This window comes from Falco rusticolus, chromosome 5 (assembly GCF_015220075.1).
Source record: "Falco rusticolus isolate bFalRus1 chromosome 5, bFalRus1.pri, whole genome shotgun sequence".
NCBI lineage: Eukaryota > Metazoa > Chordata > Aves > Falconiformes > Falconidae > Falco > Falco rusticolus.
In genome coordinates this window covers 31,552,286-31,574,075 of record NC_051191.1, presented here as the reverse complement: position 1 = coordinate 31,574,075, position 21,790 = coordinate 31,552,286, and the positions used below count along the sequence as shown (strand labels likewise).

General features: G+C 38.7%; 1 protein-coding gene across 3 annotated transcripts in view; it reads left to right on the top strand.

The window, feature by feature from the left end:
* The window catches only part of NAV3 (neuron navigator 3), a 273,367-nt gene extending 254,929 nt beyond the window's left edge, over positions 1 to 18,438 (top strand). For 2 of the 3 annotated variants that reach the window (XM_037389562.1, XM_037389561.1), the window contains exons 27-37: positions 785 to 959; positions 5,035 to 5,132; positions 5,792 to 5,887; positions 6,192 to 6,360; positions 7,134 to 7,369; positions 9,332 to 9,486; positions 10,374 to 10,445; positions 10,875 to 11,071; positions 11,690 to 11,808; positions 14,575 to 14,778; positions 16,880 to 18,438. In XM_037389562.1, coding sequence (XP_037245459.1) covers positions 785 to 959; positions 5,035 to 5,132; positions 5,792 to 5,887; positions 6,192 to 6,360; positions 7,134 to 7,369; positions 9,332 to 9,486; positions 10,374 to 10,445; positions 10,875 to 11,071; positions 11,690 to 11,808; positions 14,575 to 14,778; positions 16,880 to 16,999 — 1,641 coding nt within the window. In that variant the 3' untranslated portion in view covers positions 17,000 to 18,438. The remainder of the gene's footprint in view (positions 1 to 784; positions 960 to 5,034; positions 5,133 to 5,791; positions 5,888 to 6,191; positions 6,361 to 7,133; positions 7,370 to 9,331; positions 9,487 to 10,373; positions 10,446 to 10,874; positions 11,072 to 11,689; positions 11,809 to 14,574; positions 14,779 to 16,879) is intronic. The other variant, XM_037389560.1, reaches the window with a different exon arrangement.
* The last annotated feature ends 3,352 nt before the right edge of the window (positions 18,439 to 21,790 follow it).

Genomic DNA, 21,790 nt, shown 5'->3' with positions numbered 1-21,790 from the left:
AGTTGCTTTGTACTGTGCTTCGTGAAGCGACTGAAAGCTAGATTTAGCTGGTACCAGGCTGTTCTCAGGCTGTTTTCATTTTATTATTGTACATTCAATAATCACTTGGCACCACAGAGGATTTAGCTAAAAAAAATTCCTAGTTGCTGTGATTCATCTGTCACTGTATGTTTTCATCAAAGAGGGTTTGCTGGCCATTATGCAAACAATCCCATGTCTGAATGATCAAAAAGTCTTATCTGATAGCAAGAAGGTTTATGAAACTGTTAAACTATGAATTTCTAGTTGTCGACTTTTATTTTTTCTCTGTGAAATTACTGCTTAAATTTTACATTCAATGGCAACAATAATTTTCTGTGTTTTTAGGAACATTGACATATCCAAAATTTTAACAATAGCTGTCCTAACTGGCTGTTGGCTAAGATATTTGACAACAGAAAGGAGGTTATAGAAGTGGCGATGACTGGTAAAATTCTCACCACACTTGTATTACAGTCAACGGTACAATAAATTCAGAAAGCTTGAAGCTTGTGTTGTTTAGGAACTGTCTTGAGACAAAACCTAAGACAAGGTTATAGGGTTTTTTCCCTTCATTTCAGAAGTGAAGGCAATCCATTTTTCACTGACTGTGTTGTACTTCTGATATACAGTGCTACATACTGCTGTGGAAGCTGTAAACCTGTTAGCTCTTGCAGGTGAACAACAAGCACCAGAATAGCCACCCCCAGTGGTTTTCCAAAAGAATAACCTCCTGTGCTTTTATGTTAAATTCTTTTGAATACAGAATGAAATTGAAATACTGAAAGCTGAAAATGATCGTTTAAAGGCAGAGACTGGAAATACTGGAAAGCCTGCCCGGCCATCATCAGAGTCTTCAAGCAGCACATCATCTTCTTCATCACGGCAGTCACTAGGACTTTCTCTGAACAATTTAAACATCACAGAATCTGTTACATCAGGTAAACAAGTTTCGGGCGCATGGATACCTCAGCTATTAGTAAGGTTTTATTATTTTCACCCTCTTAATGGGCCCTATATAAGAGGCATGTCTGAAAATTAAAACACCTCATATCACTCAGGTAAACATCAGATATGCATTCATTAATGGAGATGAGGAAGAATGCTGGTAGTGATTTCTGAAAATGTTGCTTTTAGAAGGCTCTGAATAGCAGTAAGAGACTGTTCATGATGTGTGCTCCGTTCCTAGCTATGATACTGTCTACCTACCTACCTTACAATCCTCTTTGGTCATCTAGCTCACAATTTATTTGAAAAGGACAGTATCTGTTGCAGTATACTTGACAACTGTATAGATATATTCTCTTGTCCCTATGGGATAAGTATAAGCATAGTACATGAAACTTACTTTTTGGTTGTTGTTTAAAGGTCTTTTATCATTCATTCGGCTCCCTTAGCTTCATTTTGTATTTGCAGCTGGGGCAGAAGGTGGTCTCAGTTAGCTTTATCCCTTACATGTCTCTAATGTGATACAGCTAGTTAGCCTATGTTGAACCATATCACCCTTTATCATAGGAGACAAACCCTGCCTAGCTTATTAAGCACTCTCATTGTCTTCAATGAATGAGAGAAAGCAAGCAGAACTTTGGTCCACATCCTGAATGTTAACATTTTATTATTTTCTATGCCATAGGGTTTATGATAATAAGCCTTCTACACTTGTTTTGATAATGTAGCCAAGAAACAGAAGTGCTGTCTCTAGCATTAGAACCAGGAGCAGGGCAAAAGAAAATCAGAGCTCATTAGCTCATTAGACTCCACAGAAAGTATAATGCAGCCTCTGGAAGCAATAAAAATGTGGCTAATAATTGTAGAAAGAGTCTAGGCAAGAGTACAGCTGGGAATGTGCCAAACTTCCTGACTAAAATTTGGATTGGCAGTTAGTCATATTATCTTGCCAGTCATTGATTACACGGATATTTGAATATTTCTTCTGGTTAATATCAGATTTTATATGAAAATTGGTATATTTTTTATTTACATTCCAGCCTACTTTTTTTGCCAGGTTTAACTTTTGGCATGGATGAACCTGACCTGGGCCTCGGTATGCAATGAACTATTGCAAAAACAGTGAGAAAAAGTTTCTATGGTTTCTGCTCACACATCCCCACACATCAAAAAAAACCACTAAAGAAACAAACCCAAAACCAACACAAATGAAACAGGATTTTTTTCATAATAGTAATTGTGGAATCTCTTTCATGAGCAGCAGCTATTAGCATTTTGTCACTTGGTACTAACTCTGTCTAGATACAGGAAGAAACATGTAGGAGGAAGAGCAGGAGGATGAGTTTCAAGCAAAGGAGAAGGAACTGGATGAGAATAAGATACGAAAAGAGGACCAGGGAGAGGAACACAGGAAGGTGAAATATAAGGAAAAAAATGATGATGAACAAAATGAGGAGGAAGTGTTTAGTAAAAGAACAGAAATAAAGTCTGGAGGAAAAAGAGGAAGAGGAGGAGAAAAGGAGTAGGAGAAGGAACAGGAAGAAGAAATGTGCTTGGACTTGGTGATCTTAAGGGTCTTTTCCAATCTAACTGATTCTGTGATTCTGTAATCTTTATATAATTTTCTGTTATTGGTTCTAAATGTTTTTTCTAGGATGCAAAGTAATTACTTTTGGTTACAAGGAATTAAAGAAATAAGCATGCTTAATGAGGAGGGGAGGATTTTGTTTGTTTATGAATCCAGCCTTTTTGATCGTCGTGAATATCATTTTGTCACCATGCCAGAGAACTTGGAAGGGTGACAGCTTTCTACCAAGTCTTGTGGGATTTCTGTGGCAGCTGGAGTACCATTGAACAAAAATCCTCGAGATATGGAGAGGTTAATTATGCTGGAGACTTAGCTGAGAGAGATAACAAGGGCTTTGGCGCATCATATTAAAAAATACTGTGGCACTTTCTGGAAGACCAGTGACTCCAAATGACTGTGGTCATCTGGAAATGACCAAAGCTATCCATTGCCACTTCCTAAGGGTATGACCATCTCCTCCAGATAGGTGTGAGCGGCAAGCTGGGAAGGGGCTCAGTGGTCACAGACAGCTGTATTTCAGTCAGTCACTGGAGTAAAGAGCAGTAAACAAGGACAAACACAACACTCTACTGTCCGATGAAAGAAGTGCCAGAGCTCAGAAAAGAAGTGAGCCAGAGCCACCATAGCGCACCTAAGGAGGAGGCCTGGCAGGACATAATTAAAGAAACTAGCACCACTGTGAAATTAGACCCCCTTGGGCATCTTCTCAGCTCCTTGTGTCAGTGAGAGCTCTTAGAAAGTGGAATTTTCTTCTAGCCACAGAGCAGTTCCTCATTCCTAAAGACTTACAGAAAAACGTATTTAAAAGGCTACATGAGGGTCATTTAGAGATTGAAAAATTTCACAGGGGGATCCGTTATATTGTAAGTTGCCCGCAGACGAACTATAACATTATGGAAACTCTTAAGGTTTGTCAAATATGCCAAAACGCAAGACAAGTGAAATATCCAGTGCTGGTGGTACAGAAAAACTGTCTGCCTGGAAGAAAGGAGCAAAACAAGCATGGAGTTGTTTAAGCTCACAACAAAAATGCTTCTTCATTAGATCAATTTTAAAAGCAAAAACAAAACAAAAAACACCCAACAGCAGAATCTGCTTTCTAGATCTGGGTGTAAGTTGTCAAAAATTTTACATGAGGACTTATTTTTTAATACATTCATTGAAGTCATATTTGTAAGTCTTCTTTGGTTTTGCTTTAAGCAAATGACAGAATCTTTCTGGCACCTCATTTAATTTGGGTGACATCTGACCTTGTGCAGACTGTGACAAGAAGTTGATGCTTTTCTTCAATCATCCTAATAAGAATGAGCAGGACTTAAGGTAGTGGATTACTGTGCTGGTGTTTGAATAAAATCATAGAATCATGGAATGGTTTGGGTTGGAAGGGACCTTAGAGATCATCCAGTTCCAGCCCCCCTGCCATGGGCAGGGACACCTTCTGCTAGACCATGTAGCTCAAAGCCCCATCCAACCTGGCCTTGAACACTTCGAGGGACGGGGTGTCCACAGCTTCTCTGGGCAACCTGTTCCAGTGCCTCACCACCCCCACAGTAAAGATTTTCTTCCTAATATCTAATCTAAATCTACCCTCTTTCAGTTTAAATCCATTACCCCTTCTCCTGTCACTACATGCCCAAATGCAAATCCATAATCTCTCCTAATTTGTTGAAGTGTGTAACAGTAAAATCTCTTAAGACAACTTCTAAGACAGCAGTTTTGTCCCTTGTAATAAAGCTGCAGGCTCAGCCTTCAGTAAGAAATACATCCTTCTGCTTTTGCATTTTAGGAGTTAGTGAAAAGGTAGAAAAAGAGGCATAGACCAGGTCAGAGTCACTCTTTACCTCCAAGAAAAATGAAAATTTTTCTTAGAGGCGTACCTGAATACAGAGTCCTATATTCTGGAGGACTGCAAAGTGGTTTCTAATGGATACTGTTTGTAAGACTGTATTGTGGGTGTAAAAAAGACTATCCATGCCATGTGTACAGAAGGTAAAGAAATCAGCTGGAAAGAAATTAAATGCTATTTTACCTAGTAGCAAACATACAAATGCAAGGACTTTTGTTTTTCTTCCTACAACATTCTTAAGGGCACAATGAGTGCCCAAAGATATAAACTTAATTTAGGTTTTAAACATTACTTTGTGAATTTATGGAGATTTTGAACAAGTTCCAAGAAGGAAAGTTAAGGCAAGACTATAAAGCAAAAATTTATTTATTTATAGATTCCCTATTCATTTCTACATGATTAAATGTCATAATATTGCTTTAAAAAAATGACAAATTGTAACTTTTCTTTTTTTTTGTCTCCAACAGAAAAGGCAAATTAGGAATAAGTACCATTTAAAATGACTGCAAGTTGTTGTGATGATAGCCTTTCTTTTTAACTAAAAAATCCTTTGAACAATTATTGACCTGATGATGTGAATATAACTGATGTGATTTGTCAGGTTGATCACTTTAGTTCCCTTCTTCTATTGTAGATATTTTGTTGGATGATGTCACTGATGGAGCACTCCACAAAGAAGGTCATAGTGTGAAAATTTTAGTCACTATAAACAAGGGCTATAGTCGAGCCAAGGTAAGTTCATCACCCAAAGGCCTAGACACAGAGTTATAACTCAGGCAAATCTTGCAATACAGTAGCTCAATTTGTTTCAGTATTTTCACCCAGGGGCTGAAGGGAAATATCCTAAAGACAGCAACTCTTTTCTCTGTCATCCATGCTCAACACAGTTAGGCACTCTCCACAGACTAATATCATATGGCCTCCTTCTGCCTTTGTGGTGGCTCAGACATTACCAATTCTCAGTTTAATTAGTAGTAGGATGTTCTGGGACTTGCTATCTCCATTTAAAAGTCATTATAAATTAGATCTATGCCTTGGACCCCTTAGGGGGCAACTGTGGATATGATGCTAAGCTAATCAATTTGGAATTGCATTGTTGTGTTTTCGTGTTCTGTATTACAAAATATTATAAATACATTGCATCTTTTATTTATATTCAGCTCTTTAAAAAAACAGATGCAATCAAAGAGCAGAGTAAGATGCTGTATTTCCTCCCTTATAGAGATGTGCCAAAGTATTTTCATCTATACCGATTTCAGATAGACTATTAACAAAGTTGTAACATCACATTCTAAAAAATATTATTTTTCTTCATTGGGGAAATTATGAATCTTCATAGAAAACTGATTACCACCATTTTTAGTCCTGTTTCAAAAAATCTCTGTTTGCAGGATCAAAAACCACATGCATATCTGATAGGATCAATTGGAGTCAGCGGAAAAACAAAATGGGACGTTTTAGATGGTGTAATCAGACGTCTCTTTAAGGTAAGACACTGAAAAATTAGCTCAAGTATTAATTCAGTTTTATTTTTAACATAAGAAAAATTCTGTAGTTTGGGGGTTGTCTTGCCAAGTTTTTGTTTTGCTTTTTGACATACAGCTAACACCACTATTAAAGTATATTCTTAATGTTGCTGTTCTTTTTTCATGTTTGTAGGCAGTTCTCTATTGAATGTGACTGCAAGAATCTTCTTGTCAGGTGACTTCACCTGTACCAAAATATTTTCCAAACTGCTTTCATTCAATAACCGTTTTTATTTTTATGCCTTATGTTTTCATATAATTTCAGGAATATATTTTCCGAGTAGATCCGACTACTAGCCTGGGTTTAAGCTCTGACTGCATTGCTAGCTATTGTATAGGAGATGTAATTAGAGCCCATAGCCTAGAAGTGCCTGAACTGCTGCCGTGTGGGTATCTGGTCGGAGAGAACAATGTCATCACTGTGAACCTGAAAGGTAAAGCCCCAAGAATATTTCTGCAGATACTGGAGAGCTCTTCACTGCAGTCCACCATCCCTTCCTATTTTTTTCTTACACTTGACCTTTCTGTATTTTCTCTCCAGTTCAAGGAGAAAAAAATTATCTTATTTATCACATAAGCCCTCTGTGTGATATTGTACAATACCTAACACAGTGTGGCATTTTGAGGCAAATCTAAGAATATCTTGGTACTTCTCTGCCTGACTGCCAAATCACAGCAAAGTAAAAATTTCTGAATAGTGGCAAAATTTCCAGCCCCAAACCAGATGATTAGGATGGAAAATATTTATGCATTACCCAGTTCCACCAGAAAAATGTGATACATTTCAAAAGCTGTAGGGATTTGCTACTGGAGGGGACGAATGCCTTCAAAAGAACAATACATACATTGATGTGACAACCAGTAACCCTTGTGGGCTGTCACTTTGACCTTTTTTTTTGTCATGGTTGCCTGTAGTGTTTGAAACATACATCTTTGCCTCACTGAGCCTTCTCTTCATGTTTACTTTTATTTCGTCTCTCCCACTCATCTTGTCCTACTACCATTGTTTAGTTTTTTGGCCCTGTGAAAGGATATAAGCATTTCCACAGTACCAATACCAATTCCCTTGGTATGAATTTGATTTAGGCAGAAGTTTATTACCTTGCTTTGAGTGAGCATAACACTGATGCCATCAGGTGCTGCGCCAAACCTACACCTGCCTTAGCAAGGCTGAAGACAGGCTATTTTTCTTTTCTTTTGTTCCCAGGAGTGGAAGAAAACAGTTTGGACAGTTTTGTGTTTGACACATTAATTCCTAAGCCAATTACCCAGCGGTACTTTAATTTACTGATGGAACATCACAGAATTATTCTGTCGGGACCCAGTGGCACAGGAAAGACCTATTTAGCTAACAGGCTGGCTGAATATATTATAACTAAATCTGGCAGAAAAAAACCTGAAGATGCAATTGCAACTTTTAATGTAGATCACAAGTCAAGCAAGGTAAGTTACAGCTGAAAAGATAAACTACTGCCCAATTTGTAGTGATGATGCAGTGTGGATCCTGTTAATTGGCATACTGTTTTGTTGCTCAGCACTTTTTCCTACAAGAATTCAGTCTCCAATTCCAGTGAGAAACAGGGACCAGAATTTTCTGTTCTAAACAAACCACCAAAGCACTATGAAGGAAGTCTGAATTTTCTTTCACTTGAGGAAACCCACTGTAAAGATGGATGCAGAGTCAAATTCCCATATAAATTGAATTCTTAGTGTCCCTGTAATTCCTTTGTCAGAAAGGTTGGATATATAGTAATACTACTTTAACTTGCTTTTTTTGTAGTGATAATAGCAGCCTATTGTTAGCAAAGATTTCAGAATGGGGATTTTGAATTACTGTCTTGGGTTCCGCTTCTTAATCAGCACTGGATTAATACACCTGCTGCCATGGTTGCTGGAGTGCATTGGTCAGGAAGCTGACTGTACTAAAAATTGCCTCATGCCTCACATCACATTCACAGTGGTTTACATAGTTCAGATTATCAAGCTTCTAGCATGACTACTGTGCTAGCTACAGATAATACTATTCACTTGCTGTTCTGAATTGGGTATACACCTAACCTGGTACCCAGGGAAAAGAAAATGAAAGGTTTTGCCCAGAGCTTTCTGATTTGCACAAAACATAATGAATGTTAACGTAACATAAGAAGGAAGAACATACAGATCCCAAAGGGGCAAGAGGACCATTCCCATAAAAAAGCCTCTTTTCACTGTCTTTATATAGAGGATTTGTGATGCCATTTGCTTTGGCAGGAGATGTATTTGTGTTTTATTGTTATAGCACATACATTTATAATGAAAACTGTCCCACAAAAGAGCTAGCCTTTGGATTTCTGGTAAATTGCTTCTTGTATGTGTTTTGGTTTTGGTTTTTCCTTTTCCTTTGTTTCTATTAAAATTTATATAGAACTTTTGAGTTTGTAGTAAAAAAGAAAATAATAACATTGTCGAATACCAAGCGTGTTTGGATAATACAGATGGTGCTATTCCATGGAAGAAACCCATGATGTTCCCCTAGAGACACCTGATCATAAAAAGCCTAACCAAAATCTTTCTTAAAATAAAAAATATATTGCACGTTCCCATTAAAGAAGAAATGATTCTTCTATCCCTGATCCAGAAAGTAATAGAGCAATAGGAACTTTGTCCATAATACTGAGTATTCCCAACCTAGATACCTCTAGAGATACAGCTGTAAAACTTGACTAGGCCAGATACTCAGTGGCAACAAAGTGTTGAGAAAAATATGAAATGTTTTGATTATGGAAAGCTCTCTTTTACTCCAGCCTGAAGTGGCAACCAGACAACTGACAGAAAAAAAGCATTTACACAACAAATTTTATTATGAGGTGTGATATAGTATCCCCAAAAGGTCAAACAGGTTTTCACTGAGAGTGCTGAAAGGGGATATCTAATGGAGCAGTTTAATAAGGCTAGATAGTGTGATAACTGGGGAGGTAGGGGTGGGGTGGAGGGGTGATATATAAATGTAGCATTCATAAGAATGGCGGTCCAGCAATTAACGTATCTCAGTCCATTGGAAACGGCATATTTTATTGCAACCTATTTTCCTCTGGACATAAGATATTTTATCAGCAGGTTTCTAAGGATTCTATCTACCAAATAGGAATGTGTATGCCTCGGTCACTTGCCTCACGTTTATTGCCTTTGTTTCCCCTAGCATGTGTCTTCAGTGTTGCCCTGTCTAAGAAGCAGGTCTTTCTGCATGTGCTGATCCAGCTGAATGATCCACAGTGGGGAAACTCTGTAGCAGCCTTTTTATCTTTATGAAAATCTTTTCCACTGAAATTACATCTATGGTTAATTGGGTTAATCTTTTCTTTTTTTGTTTTTTGTTTGGTTGGTTGGTTGTGTTTTGTTTGTTTTTTTAAAAAAATTCTGCTGAAGGATCTGCGACAGTACCTAGCAAACCTAGCTGAGCAATGCAGTGCTGACAACAATGGTGCTGACCTCCCTGTGGTCATAATTCTTGATAACCTCCACCACATCAGTTCACTAAGTGACATCTTCAATGGTTTTCTCAACTGTAAATATAATAAATGGTAGGTAGTAGCTCTTCTCTCCCCTTTCACACACCTTTTGCAATTAAAACAGTAAAAGCTGTTTGTTATTTAACGTGTCCCAGTAGAAACTTAGACTGCCATGGGCTGTCAGCAAAGCCCTTATGTGCTTGAATAATTTTAACCCTCTTCAGCCAAGTGTTTAGGTGTCTTCACTTATATGACTCTCATGCATCTCAGTGACATGTAAACGTACCACAGAATTTAAGAATGTAATTAAATGACTGAATTAGGGTCTTACCCCTTTTGTCCCATCAGATCACACAAGCTCAATGATACCATGAGGACAGTTTATGGGAGAGTAAGAACTGCACTTTATAATAGTGGAATTTGGAATATGTGTGAAGCCGTGGACCATGCCAATGCAGCAGCAGCTGTGTATCTGGCGGACTTGCACTTCCTACAGTTTTCCTGTAGCAGTGCAGAAGTGCGAAGTTTGCTGGCCGTCATTTATTGCAAAACAAGAATAAAAATAACATTTTCTGGAACTTATACTGGCCTATAACATTGGCTATTTCTGCTGTAAAAGTGCCATCATAAATACTTCACTTCATAAAATCAATGCATGCTGTGTCTTACTCATGAGATTCACTGGCTTCTGAAATTAAAACAAGCCTACTGCAAAATTATGAGGTACATGAGGACAGTGTTGCCTCATTTATTTAGTTATTACAGAAGAGTACTAAGAAACTACAAATGTGCAGAAAGGGAAATCATACAAGAATAAACATCAAGAAAAGGGTGCCTCAAATATTTTAAATCTAATGCATCCAGAGACTTCTAAAATTGGTTTAGTGCAGATAGAATGTTCTCTGAATATCTGAATGGCTTCTCTCTCAGAAAAAAACCTACTATTTTTCTTTTTTCAGCCCCTATATTATTGGAACCATGAACCAAGGAGTTTCTTCTTCACCAAATCTGGAGCTGCATCACAATTTCAGGTACATTCACTCTGTATTTACTGTGGCCGAGTTTGTACAACTCCCTGCTTCTCAGCCAAGTTCTTCATTAAACATTGATCTTGTGTCTCATCACAGCAAAGTATTTTAGTTTCTCTGTCTCCCTGGTATCGACGGGTCTCTGAATGGTGTTGGGGAATGGTGAAAGAAATACTTCCTGACACCTCTAGCAAGTTGCTGAAGACAATTGCATTCTGGCGTGCCATTTGCCTTCAGCAGTGTCTTGAATTCCTGCTGAAACCTGTAATGTTTGTGTTGTGACAGTGGACAATAATGTGATCTATTGGAACAGTTTTATACTTGGTGACTAATGAGACTCATAAGCCTATGACATTACCTTCATCTGTATGTTTAAGAGGAAATTATGTATTCACTGTTCATTGCTGCTTGACATTTATCCTTTCTACCCAGGTGGGTGCTGTGTGCTAATCACACAGAGCCTGTTAAAGGTTTCTTGGGCAGATATCTGAGAAGGAAACTGATTGAGACTGAAATAGAAAGGAATATACGCAATAATGAGCTCATCAAAATCATTGACTGGATCCCCAAAACATGGCATCATCTCAACAGCTTCCTAGAAACGCACAGTTCTTCAGATGTAACCATTGGTGAGTCCATTGGTGAAGTGGTTTGAAGTAAGGATGCAGGCTGAGCATTTTAGAGATTTGTGAAAGATATAATGTTTTGAAAAGTTGTCATCTCTCAATAAGAAATACTAAATCAGTGTGGAGAATCTGTCTGGTTGCCAGTGAGATTGAAATGAAAATCGAAACTTTAATGAGAGCATATGTATTCCCTGGTATTGCTGCCTTGGTTACTAAAGACTTTCAAGTAAATGGTCATAATTTTAAAAAGTTAAATATACAAAAAAACAACCTCAGTAGCAAATTTCCTAAGCTTAATCTTTTTTCCCTGCTTTCACACTGCAGTATAATTACAGCCATAAAACCACTTGGACCTGAGGTCTTTTAGTAGAATAGCAAAGAAGACATCCTTTCACATAGCTTTGCCCATAAAACTTGTAAGCGATCATCAGGCTCTAGATTTGGAGAAAGTGACAATAGTTAATTTTTAATAACAGGAGAATGATAGCTCCCTTATTATGGTCCTGTATTAGTATTCTATTCACTTGAGTTCACTCCAATGCTACTTTTTAAATTCTGTTAAGATTATTTTTAGTGTGTTCCCTAGTTCTACTTTTCTTAATACACAACTTGACTTCTTAGGTCCCCGCCTTTTCCTCCCTTGCCCTATGGATGTTGATGGCTCCAGAGTGTGGTTCACAGACCTCTGGAACTATTCCCTGGTGCCATATCTCCTGGAAGCTGTGAGAGAAGGACTGCAGGTATGTCATTTCTTTCCCAGCATTCTTTTTCTTTTTCTTTTTCTTTTTTTTTTTTTTTTTTTTTTTTTTTAGATTAGTTTCATAGGCTTTCTCCAAGCTACTTTAAACCAATACATCCAAGTATGAATGCTGTTGCATCTGCAAGAAGAAAATCTGTGGAGGGGTTATAAGAATCAGCCTTGAACTCCTCTCGACCTGCCCTTACTCTGATGTATAATTTGGCTTTGCCTGCTCTGGTACTAGCATATGTTGTATTTTATGGAGAGGTTTTCTCCTCTGTGACTGCAGGAAGGTTCTTCTTTTTACACTGTTTAAAGAGTTCACAGCAATGCTAAATGCAGCTCAGATTGCCTCCGAGTCAAGGAGGTCTTAGCCTATCCCTACAGGGAAAAGTTAATAGCCCTTACAGTAGTGCAAGAAAATAGCTTTGGTCTGTAATCCTCTCCCACCTACATGCACATGTAGGCACACAGCCTTGTGGAGGAAAGCTTGTGAACAAGGATATTTTCACCATTTAGGAAAAAAATAAAAAAATATTGCCCTTATCTAACCAGGTTGAGGTAATTTACTCTTTGGCCCTGCTGAACATGAACGTTTGTCCCTTTTTGCCCTTACAGGCTGCAACCCTGCTTGTATTTTCTATAGATTTATCTCTGCTTTTTTCTTTCTTTGTGTGGGCTAACGTTTCCTCCTGACTATAATTCTCATTTTGTGTAACAGTGCCGTCAGATTGGAGTGCTTCAAAGTTCCCTCTATCCTATCTGCTCCAGAGCTAGGTGTTAGCAGTAGTTCCACTGATTGTTAATGAACTACTAATATTTCTTATACTTAAATAGAAAGAGGGCTACAGATAGATTTGCTGTGGAAAGCATTGTAAATTGTCCCATGTAGATTAAGATTTCAGACCATTCCACACATTCTAGGCAAACATAAATCTTGAAATTAATCCTTTCTTTCCCCAATATTTATTTGGCTTTCTCCCTTTCCCTTTTTCTTTTATGTGCTGCAATTTTATGTTCTCTGAATATATGTTTTGTGGAAAGGCAGTTTTTTGCCACACATGACACTGAAAGAATTTACTACGTAGTGCAGAGGGGATTGTTACGGATAAGTCAAAGAGCAGTGTAAGCAACTGTGATTTCTTCATCACCTTGTATTGACATCATGACATATTGATGTGATGGAGGCTTAGAATCTTGCCTGTTGAATATCTCAGTTTCCTAAAACTGCTTATCTCTCTGGGAATTATAGACTGTTTATGCCTTGTGCAAAAACTGCCAAATGTGATAGAAAAGCCACAGTGAGATTAACAGCACTTGTTTAGACCAGCTATAAAAATGCAGTGCTATTCTTCATGCTCATATTTTCCTAAGTATACTGGGTACCTACTTAAATGAAAACTTCTTTTCTGAAGCAGAAGATGGCAGCATATAGAAGAAAATACGTTATTTCATGATCCATTCCAATTTTTAGTTGCTTTGTATGGCTTCCATAGAATAACATCGTTAATAATAAAGAGAAATATTTTACATAATATAATTAGATGTTCCTGGAACCAAGAACGGGGAGAAAATGCCTTTCTAGCCTGGTACTTTGCAATCTCACTTGTCAGACACAGGATTTACCAGCCTTGCTCCAGATTCCAGAAGATTTAATCGTTGTTTATGTCAGATGAGGGGAAGTGCTGCCTACAGCCTGGAGTTTAGCCTGCTACCTCCCTGAGAAACATTTCCTCTTGGTTTATTTAGGCAGATCCCTGTTACAGCAGCCTAACCTCAGCATAGGGCAGAAGGAATCTGAGAATCTCTGTGCACAATACAGGGAATGTGCCTGCCTAACCTGGAGCTCTGGATTCAGCAAGTGCCTGGGAGCAGGTGTTGCAGTGATAAGCATGACTCATCTCTCTGGCTTTAACACTAAAATCCTTCACTGTTTTACTCCCTTTAGGAGCGCAGCCCATCTAAATGCTCCATGAGTGTATGCCCTGCCAATATTATGCTGCTCCTTGGATTGCATGAGTCTGAGCTGCAAGAAATCACAGAAAGCCCTGGTGAATGGCTCCCCATCCCAATGTGTCATTGTCATAGCTAAAGGAAATCTGTAAAGCAGCAACCAAGGGGCTCTTGGTTAACGTGTTACCTGTGAACAGCAATGTGGACAAGGGTGCATTTTACTGAGGAAGCTACCAGACCTAAATTTACAGTATTCTCTGTCTTCCTTCCTCTGTGCTCCTTCTAGATTCATAAGTATTTTTGTGTTTCATAGCAGGGAAAAAATACCATTTGAAGATTTCTTCTCTTAACCTTATGAAAGATTTTAAACTTAAGGTGTAGACAGATGTCTGCTTCTGCATCCCATTTTACTAGGAGAAAAGAACAATCTGTACTGGCACTTCCTAATTCACTTCAAACAAAATCCAATTAACTTGAATGTTTTAGATAGGTCTGAGTTAATTTCACCTATATGCCCTAAGCAAATTACCTAAAGGTCTCATTTCACATTGCATGAAGAACTTGTGGCTCCCACTGTTGCCTACAAGTATCACTAGTTATGGAGTGCTTTTCAACTCACAGCCATTCCACGTGTTGAAGGAGGATTAATGGAGATTAAGTTTTTTGAATGTGGTATCATATCCAAGTGCTGAGCACATCTGAAAGTAAACCACTTACTAAAATATTTTAGATGATTTTGATTACTTTTGTCTGCTGTTACAACTGGTACTGAAAACTCTGTAGGATACTTACCTGTGTTACATCCATCATACAGATGTACGGTAAGAGGGCACCCTGGGAAGATCCCTCCAAGTGGGTAGCTGATACCTATCCATGGAGCTCTGCATCTCTACAGCATGAGTGGCCGTCACTGCTTCAGTTAAGACCAGAAGATGTTGGTTATGAAGGTTATGCTTCAGCAAAGGAAGGAACAACCTCAAAGCATGTTCCACAGACTGATACAGAAGGGGATCCCCTGGTAAGATTTAAACTTCAGGGAAAAGGCTTTCCAGTATGTACTTTACTGTTACATGTTAAATTGTACATTGTACAGTAAAAAACTACTGTGTACCTGTTCCAAAATGGGCTTTTAAAATTAATCCTATTACAATTTATTAAAAGATTGAAAATAACAAGGAAAATCTAGCAGGAGGGCAGCTATCACCATCATGTTAATAATGTTTGGGTACCACTCTTCAGCAGCCTATAATCCGTTTATTCTAAAAACACCTTTCTAGGTTGCGCAGTCCTTCCTGTACATTCTACAAATGAAGGACTGAGAAATTCACATTATCTAACTTGTCTATCATAGTGAATTTACTGGAAATGCAAATTAGACAGCCATCCTCCCATCCCTCAAAATATTTCAAAATAACTGAAGACAGGAATGCAAGTGTGGTGGCATTAAAAGATAAGAGGTTGATTTCCCTCAAGGCCATGTATTGTTTTATTTAAATATGATTCCAGACATTAGGGTCTACCATTGCCTCCTCTGATAATGGACTATTAAATTGCATATATTGAACCGCTGTTATTGTATAGTGCTTTCTCTATAGACTGCCTTTATCACAATTCAAAATATCATTTTAGAGAACTGTACTTCTGTAAAACAGACAGCCCTTGGAAAAGGGATTTTCTCAGACGAAAATGCATTTAATTTTTATCTGTGCTAAGAAAATGACTCCTATGCCTCAGTGAAGTGTTTGATATCCAAAACCAGACCTTGCACCCTGAAGAAGTATAGAAAATCAACTCGTTTGATCCTGTCTCCCAGTCCATAGGCTTTGGGGTGATCGTTTGACCCTGTGGTTTGGGCTGCCCAGTGAGTGTACTGGCCAGGATTCCAGCATATATACATCGTCTCCACTAAGGTGAAAATACTTGGGCAGCTCAAGCTCAGCGTCCCGTCACCCTCGCTCCCTGCGCACTGTGATCAGTGTCTGTATCTGACTAAGTATCTGAAGGTCAAAGTTTGTGAATGGAGGGCTTGCCTCTGCCTGCAGTGGAGCTCACAGGGAGACAGACACTGCGCTTGTGGAAACAGGACATGTCACACCCAGTGCATGTATCCTGTATTCTCAAACATGGATGGATACCTATTAAACCTGCAGCAAAAGCTACCTGATAACATTAAAGAGTATTAAACACTGTTCAGTGCCTAGAGGAAACTTTACAAGGTGTGCAGGTTGAAGCCATTGAGATGTAAGGATTCCTGAACAAACTGGACAAAGGGGCTTCACACACAAACACACAAGAACACCTTTTTCTTTTTGGTTTTTCATTGCCTGCTTTTTTGTAATGGCATTATATTTGTTCCTTGAAAAACACTAAAGGAATGTCAACATTGCTTGCAGCCCTGATCGTGCTGGGAGAAGCAGATGTTTTATAAATAATATCCCGAGTGTTACACAGAGTTATGCGTCAAGTATCCAAGTAATTCTCAGGGGCTTAATGCTGCTCTTTGATGATTTTTCAGATGGGTTTCAGGTTCTAATAATCCCCAAATTATGTGGAGGCTCTCCTCTCCTTGGTAGGAGGATCTGTTGCTGCTCCCCTGCTGAGGTCAGCCTCTCAACAGCAGATGGGACTCTTCTGCAGCAGGTGGCCTCAGTCCACCCTTCTCTCACTCCCTCCCCATCTCTCTCTTGTAGAGGGGGTATGTTAGTGTCATTGTTTTCAATTGTTTTTCCAATGAAGTGTGTCTGTGCCATCCAAATATTATCTGGAAGCTTGACTGTCTCCAAATATGGGTCCAGATGTCCAGCTGAGATACAGTTTCCTTCCCCTGCCAGTGCTGCAGCTGCGGCCAGTCTCACCCTTGAATTAAAGAGAGTTATCAGGCATCTCCATTGTATCCCTCTGGCTCTTTGGACCTTTAAACTTCTATTTAAAGACCAGAAGAGAATGAAAAGGGTGCCAAGGGGAGCCACTGGCATCCTACCCTTCAGAAATCCTTTTGTATGGTCCCCTCAGCTAGATACCAGGACACCTCATACAGCAAGGGAGCTTAATTAAATTTTAACATGGTCACTGCAGCGTTAAATGAGATGAGATTATGTAAACTTGCCTTCTTCTTTCAGATGAATATGCTAATGAGGCTTCAAGAGGCAGCCAACTATTCGAGCGCACAAAGCTGTGACAGTGATAGCACCAGCCACCATGATGACATTTTGGATTCATCCCTTGAATCAACCCTCTGAAAGGGACAAACCTTGGTGGAGGATTATGGTAAAATCTGTTTCCACTAGACCACTGCCAGTATTAATGCAGCACGCCGAGGTCCCTGAGTGAGTATGGTGTGTTGTAGGTAGGCAGGAGACCTAACTTGCAAAGTCAGGAAGAAAAATTGAAGTGGAAAGCTTGAATTAGTTTAATTTCAAGGCATTTCAATACCTATGGAGCCAAGTGAGACTCCGTTTGTCAACTGGAAAGGGCCCTAGACCAAGGGCATCTAAGCAGATTGCACACGTGTTAGCCAAACTGGAATATTTTTTTTCCCCTTTTCCTCTTTCTCTCTCTCAGCCTCTGTTTCTCTGTACAAGTTTACACTGCAATTTCTTCTGGTTTTTTCCTTTAGTTTACCCTGAGAAGCTGCATGAACAATGCAGTCTTCTAATTCTCTTCTAACCTCTGTTGTGCCACATGGTGCTGGTCACAGGACTGCAGTGGTGTTTTTGTTGTACGCTACTGCCCATTCCAAAACAAGTCAAAGATGATGGTAGTAACTCAGAAAGCACAAACAGTATTGTGCAATCACCAGAAAACATGACTGTGATATGCTGGATAAGTGCCAATTTAATTCTAACTGCCATGGTCACGGTGATGCGCTCCATCAAGTTTTTAGTACACAATTCACAGATTTTATAAAGTTGTTTTTACCACAAAGGTCTTTTTTAACCACCTGCCCACTCCTTAACAACAATTTTATACCAATTATTAACCAACACTGATTAAAGGCTTTTTAGGGCTTCATTTGTTTGAGCCTTTTCAGTGAAAGAAGGAACATTTCTTATGGTGCTGTCTCACTGCCTTAAAAAACAGATTTCTAGAACAGTTTTACAGTTGGTTTAATTCCTAAACCATTGGTAATTTACACTGTTTTTTTCTTCATTTAATAATGAGAAAACATCAGTTAACACAGTAGCCTCATATCTGTATATCATGATTTTTTAAAGTAATGGATAGGAGAAAGAACAGTTGCTATATAATATTTTTATCTTGTGAATAGATTGCTCTGCCTACCCTCAGAAATACACAAGGAACCCAAACCCACTTCCACTGCCACCTAAATGCTGAGGAAATCGGCTTAAATCCATTTGGTCCCATGGAATGGAGTTTTTGGAGGATAGATGTTTTGAATTCTTATCCAGCAGAGCTGGATGCACTTGATGCAGCATGAGCACAAATATATGTTTTGGTTTTTTTTTTTTTCCTTTTTCTAGTTTTAGCATGTTGTTTTGATTGCTATTGTTGTACATGAAGAATTCAACATAAAAGAACACTGAAGCAGTGATGTCCACTGTGGAAGAGGAAGAGTTTATACTGTAAAAGTGGGTTGGTTTTGCACAGTCTACTGGGTGGGTATTGTAAATATTGGAGGAAAAAAAAAAGAAAAAAGAAAAAGAAAAAAAAAGCCTTGCACAAATCAAATCAGAAACAAGCAAACAAACAAAATTGTATTTTATTCTGTTGGTGTTAAGAGATGTTTCACTTGCTGAGATTTCCTGTATGTTGCAAACAAATACAGAATGCAAACCTTAAAAGCTGTTATTACCTGGTGTGTTTGTACCGTACTTACAGTTGTTATGACTATGCAGGAGCTATCAATGCTACAGTCAGCACGTTTCAATATCTATATGAAGCCAATACATTTGGGGGTGGGGGGGGGTGGGGGGGGGGAAGAGAAAATCTGAAAATGTTTTAAGTGCGTACGTCACGGCAGGCTACAACCAGATTGCATCCAAACTGCTCAGAATAATCACAAACGCTCTTTTACCACAAGAGACGTTCGGTTAAAATAGGTGCACATAAACAAGAAGGTATCTAAGGGCTTTGGCATTGTGTAGACATGTGCTGTACACCTCCAGGGATGTTACCTTCGGGATGTGTATTTGGTGCTATTAACTCCTTGTGGCCACCCTGTGGTCACTCGCTCTAAGACCAAGATTAACCAATGCAGTTTCCAAATGGCACTGAGCTGCATCGCTGAATCTAGAGGTTCCTACACGGTGCTATTGCCCTAATAACAACACTCTACTGATTTTATGCACGTAGGATTCAGTCAGACCAACATCACACCCCCCACGTCTGAGTCTGTTTCCGATGCAAAATGTCAGCGCATACATCTTGCCTGACTTGACTAAAGGAAAGCTGCTCTTTCCTGTACCTGTGCTCTGAGCAAACCTGCAAATCGTTTCCTGCCATATTTAACACACAAACACACAATACTACATATACAAAACTTCCTGCAATACATCTCAGTGAGTCCACCTAGTTTACAACTCAGAAATTGTTTGTGAAACATTTGTCTGTACACATTTTATATTTTGTACATTTTTGATGTAACATATCATGTAAATAGACAGAAACAGTGAAATAAATCATCTGAAAAGTTTTGTAGTCTTTGTAAAGCCCTAATAATAAGTATTTGGTGTCATCGGACTTAACTGGATGATGTATTTTCTATTGGTTTATTGTTCCTCTAGCTTGTAAACCAGCTTGCGTATATTTTTTTTGCAGGTGTGCGCACTGTATCTGTCTAAATTATTACTTTGCCATTAAAGTGGAATTATTTATTGAAAACACAGTCTGGTGTTTTTGCAGTCAGGACCATTTAACGGTTAGATATTATTTCAAATATAAAAACATACAAACAAAATGGCAAACTGAAGGATGCGATTTTCTGTATTCAGCAGATCTGGTCTCCGTAAAAACAAAATTAAGTACTGTTTCTAGTTCCAGGGATTCAGTATGTTTTTTTAACAGCTGTTTTCATTGTGGGAACAGCTTGTGCAGTTCAGAAACAGCTTTACAGTCTCCCTGTTCTCAAGATTATCTTCAAATACAAGTCAGTTGATTTCAGTGGTGGTAAATCTGTACAAAACCGGTGCGGTATCATGCCTTATTTTCAAACTCGAAGGCCTTAGAGCTACTTCCTCAGCAGGTATACATCAATATGATTTAATAGAATTCAAAGAAAGAAATTAGAATTATGTTAGTCAGCTAATCACAGACTTTGAGGTCAGAAGAGATCATTATGATCCCGCAAGTTGTACCATCTCAGCTGTAAATCTCAGCAGCAGGTCTGTAATTTCTGAAATTGTCATATCCCTGGAAGGACCCTTAGACATAACAGTGCGGAGCAGAACATCCAGCACCTTGCTGTCATTATGGCTAATTATTCACTGGGTGGATTTGTTTTGTAAGGGCTTTATTTGCAGTTAGGTCTTAAATCTCTCTCTTTTCAAGAGAAAAATACCCCAAACTGTCTTTTGCTATGCCTTTTCTTCCTAAAAACTAAATACTAAAAACCCAACCACAATCAAAAACATATTTTACATTTAAGTAATAGTCTTCCTTGCTTTTGTTTTTGATAAGACGAGCAGCTTGCTCAGTCTTAGCTTTTCATGATAAGACATGCCGTTCAGACCTCCAACACAATTTTTGCAGGACCCTCTGACTACTTTTTGGTTTGTCAGTGTCCTTTCTGAAGTGTGGGTATGAGAACTGCACATGGCATTACTGTGGTGATTTTACTTTTGCTATAAACAGAACTAATAGCACCTTCCTACACCCGCTTCTTATTTTCCCTGCTTAGGCTTCAGAGCTGACATTCACTCTCTAATTGCATCATCCTACTGCAGGCTCATGTTCAGTTAATTATCTACCAAGACCCTGATTTCTTTTCATGTTGCATCATTTTGAAATACTTTGTCCAATCCTGTCTGTATAAACTATGCTCTTTGGTCCTTAGATGTATGACTGCAAATTTATCTGCATTAAAAGAGGATATTCAAATCAGCCCACCCTACCAAATGATTCAGATCATTCTCTACAATCGGTATCTGTCTAATTTATCACTCCACCAGCTTTCCTGATTTCAAAAATCTGCTAACCATCATCTTGCTTTGTCTTCTAGTTTGTAGGTAAAGGTAGTAAGTAATGTTTTGTCAAGAACAGACTTCTGTAGAACCTGGTAGGACCCTCTGTGAAGGTTTCTGTTTTACAGCTACACTGTTGAGTTACTTACGTCATTGGTATATTTGTATTCCAGTTAACATGGGTATGAATATTAGAATGTCATACAAAACCATGTGTGTATAATATTATAGGGAATATATGATGAGTTACATGGCTTCTCTACCACTGCAGGTCTCCAAGGGTGGATTAGATTAGTTTCTGTCAAAAATTACATATGTAGAGCTGATCTTACACAGAAGGGGGAATAGACTAGATGACTTTAGTGATCTCTGTGCAGCTTTCCTATAATTCAGTGCTGCAGTCTGCACATTATCCAGCTGCCACTACTTAAGGGAAAAGATAGGAAATTTAACTGTCAAACTCATTCTGTGCCTACTCACTCAGCATATCTGTTAGCCTTCATCTGGAGACCTGCCTAGTGAATGCCCAGGTTCCCAGGGCAGGAACAGGAAAGGGAGCAGGATAGTACAGCCTCAGAAAGAAAAGGGTTTTTACCAAAGTACTTGAGACATTGCTCTTGCTTACAAGAACTCATTTTTTATACTATCATTAAATGCCACTGTGTTTCTCAGCATGCACTACTTTTTCTTGATAGCCGAATAATGTCACACAAATTAAATGCTACTACTAAGTCTGGCAACGCAGGAGCTACAGATGCACTATCATGGGAGAAATATATTGCCGGGTAATAATACTAGTAGCAGAAAATAGAATCTGTCATGAAAGATAAATTAACTAAGACCCAGGCCATGTGACCTTGCCTTTTTACACTAAATTGCATTTACTGTTCT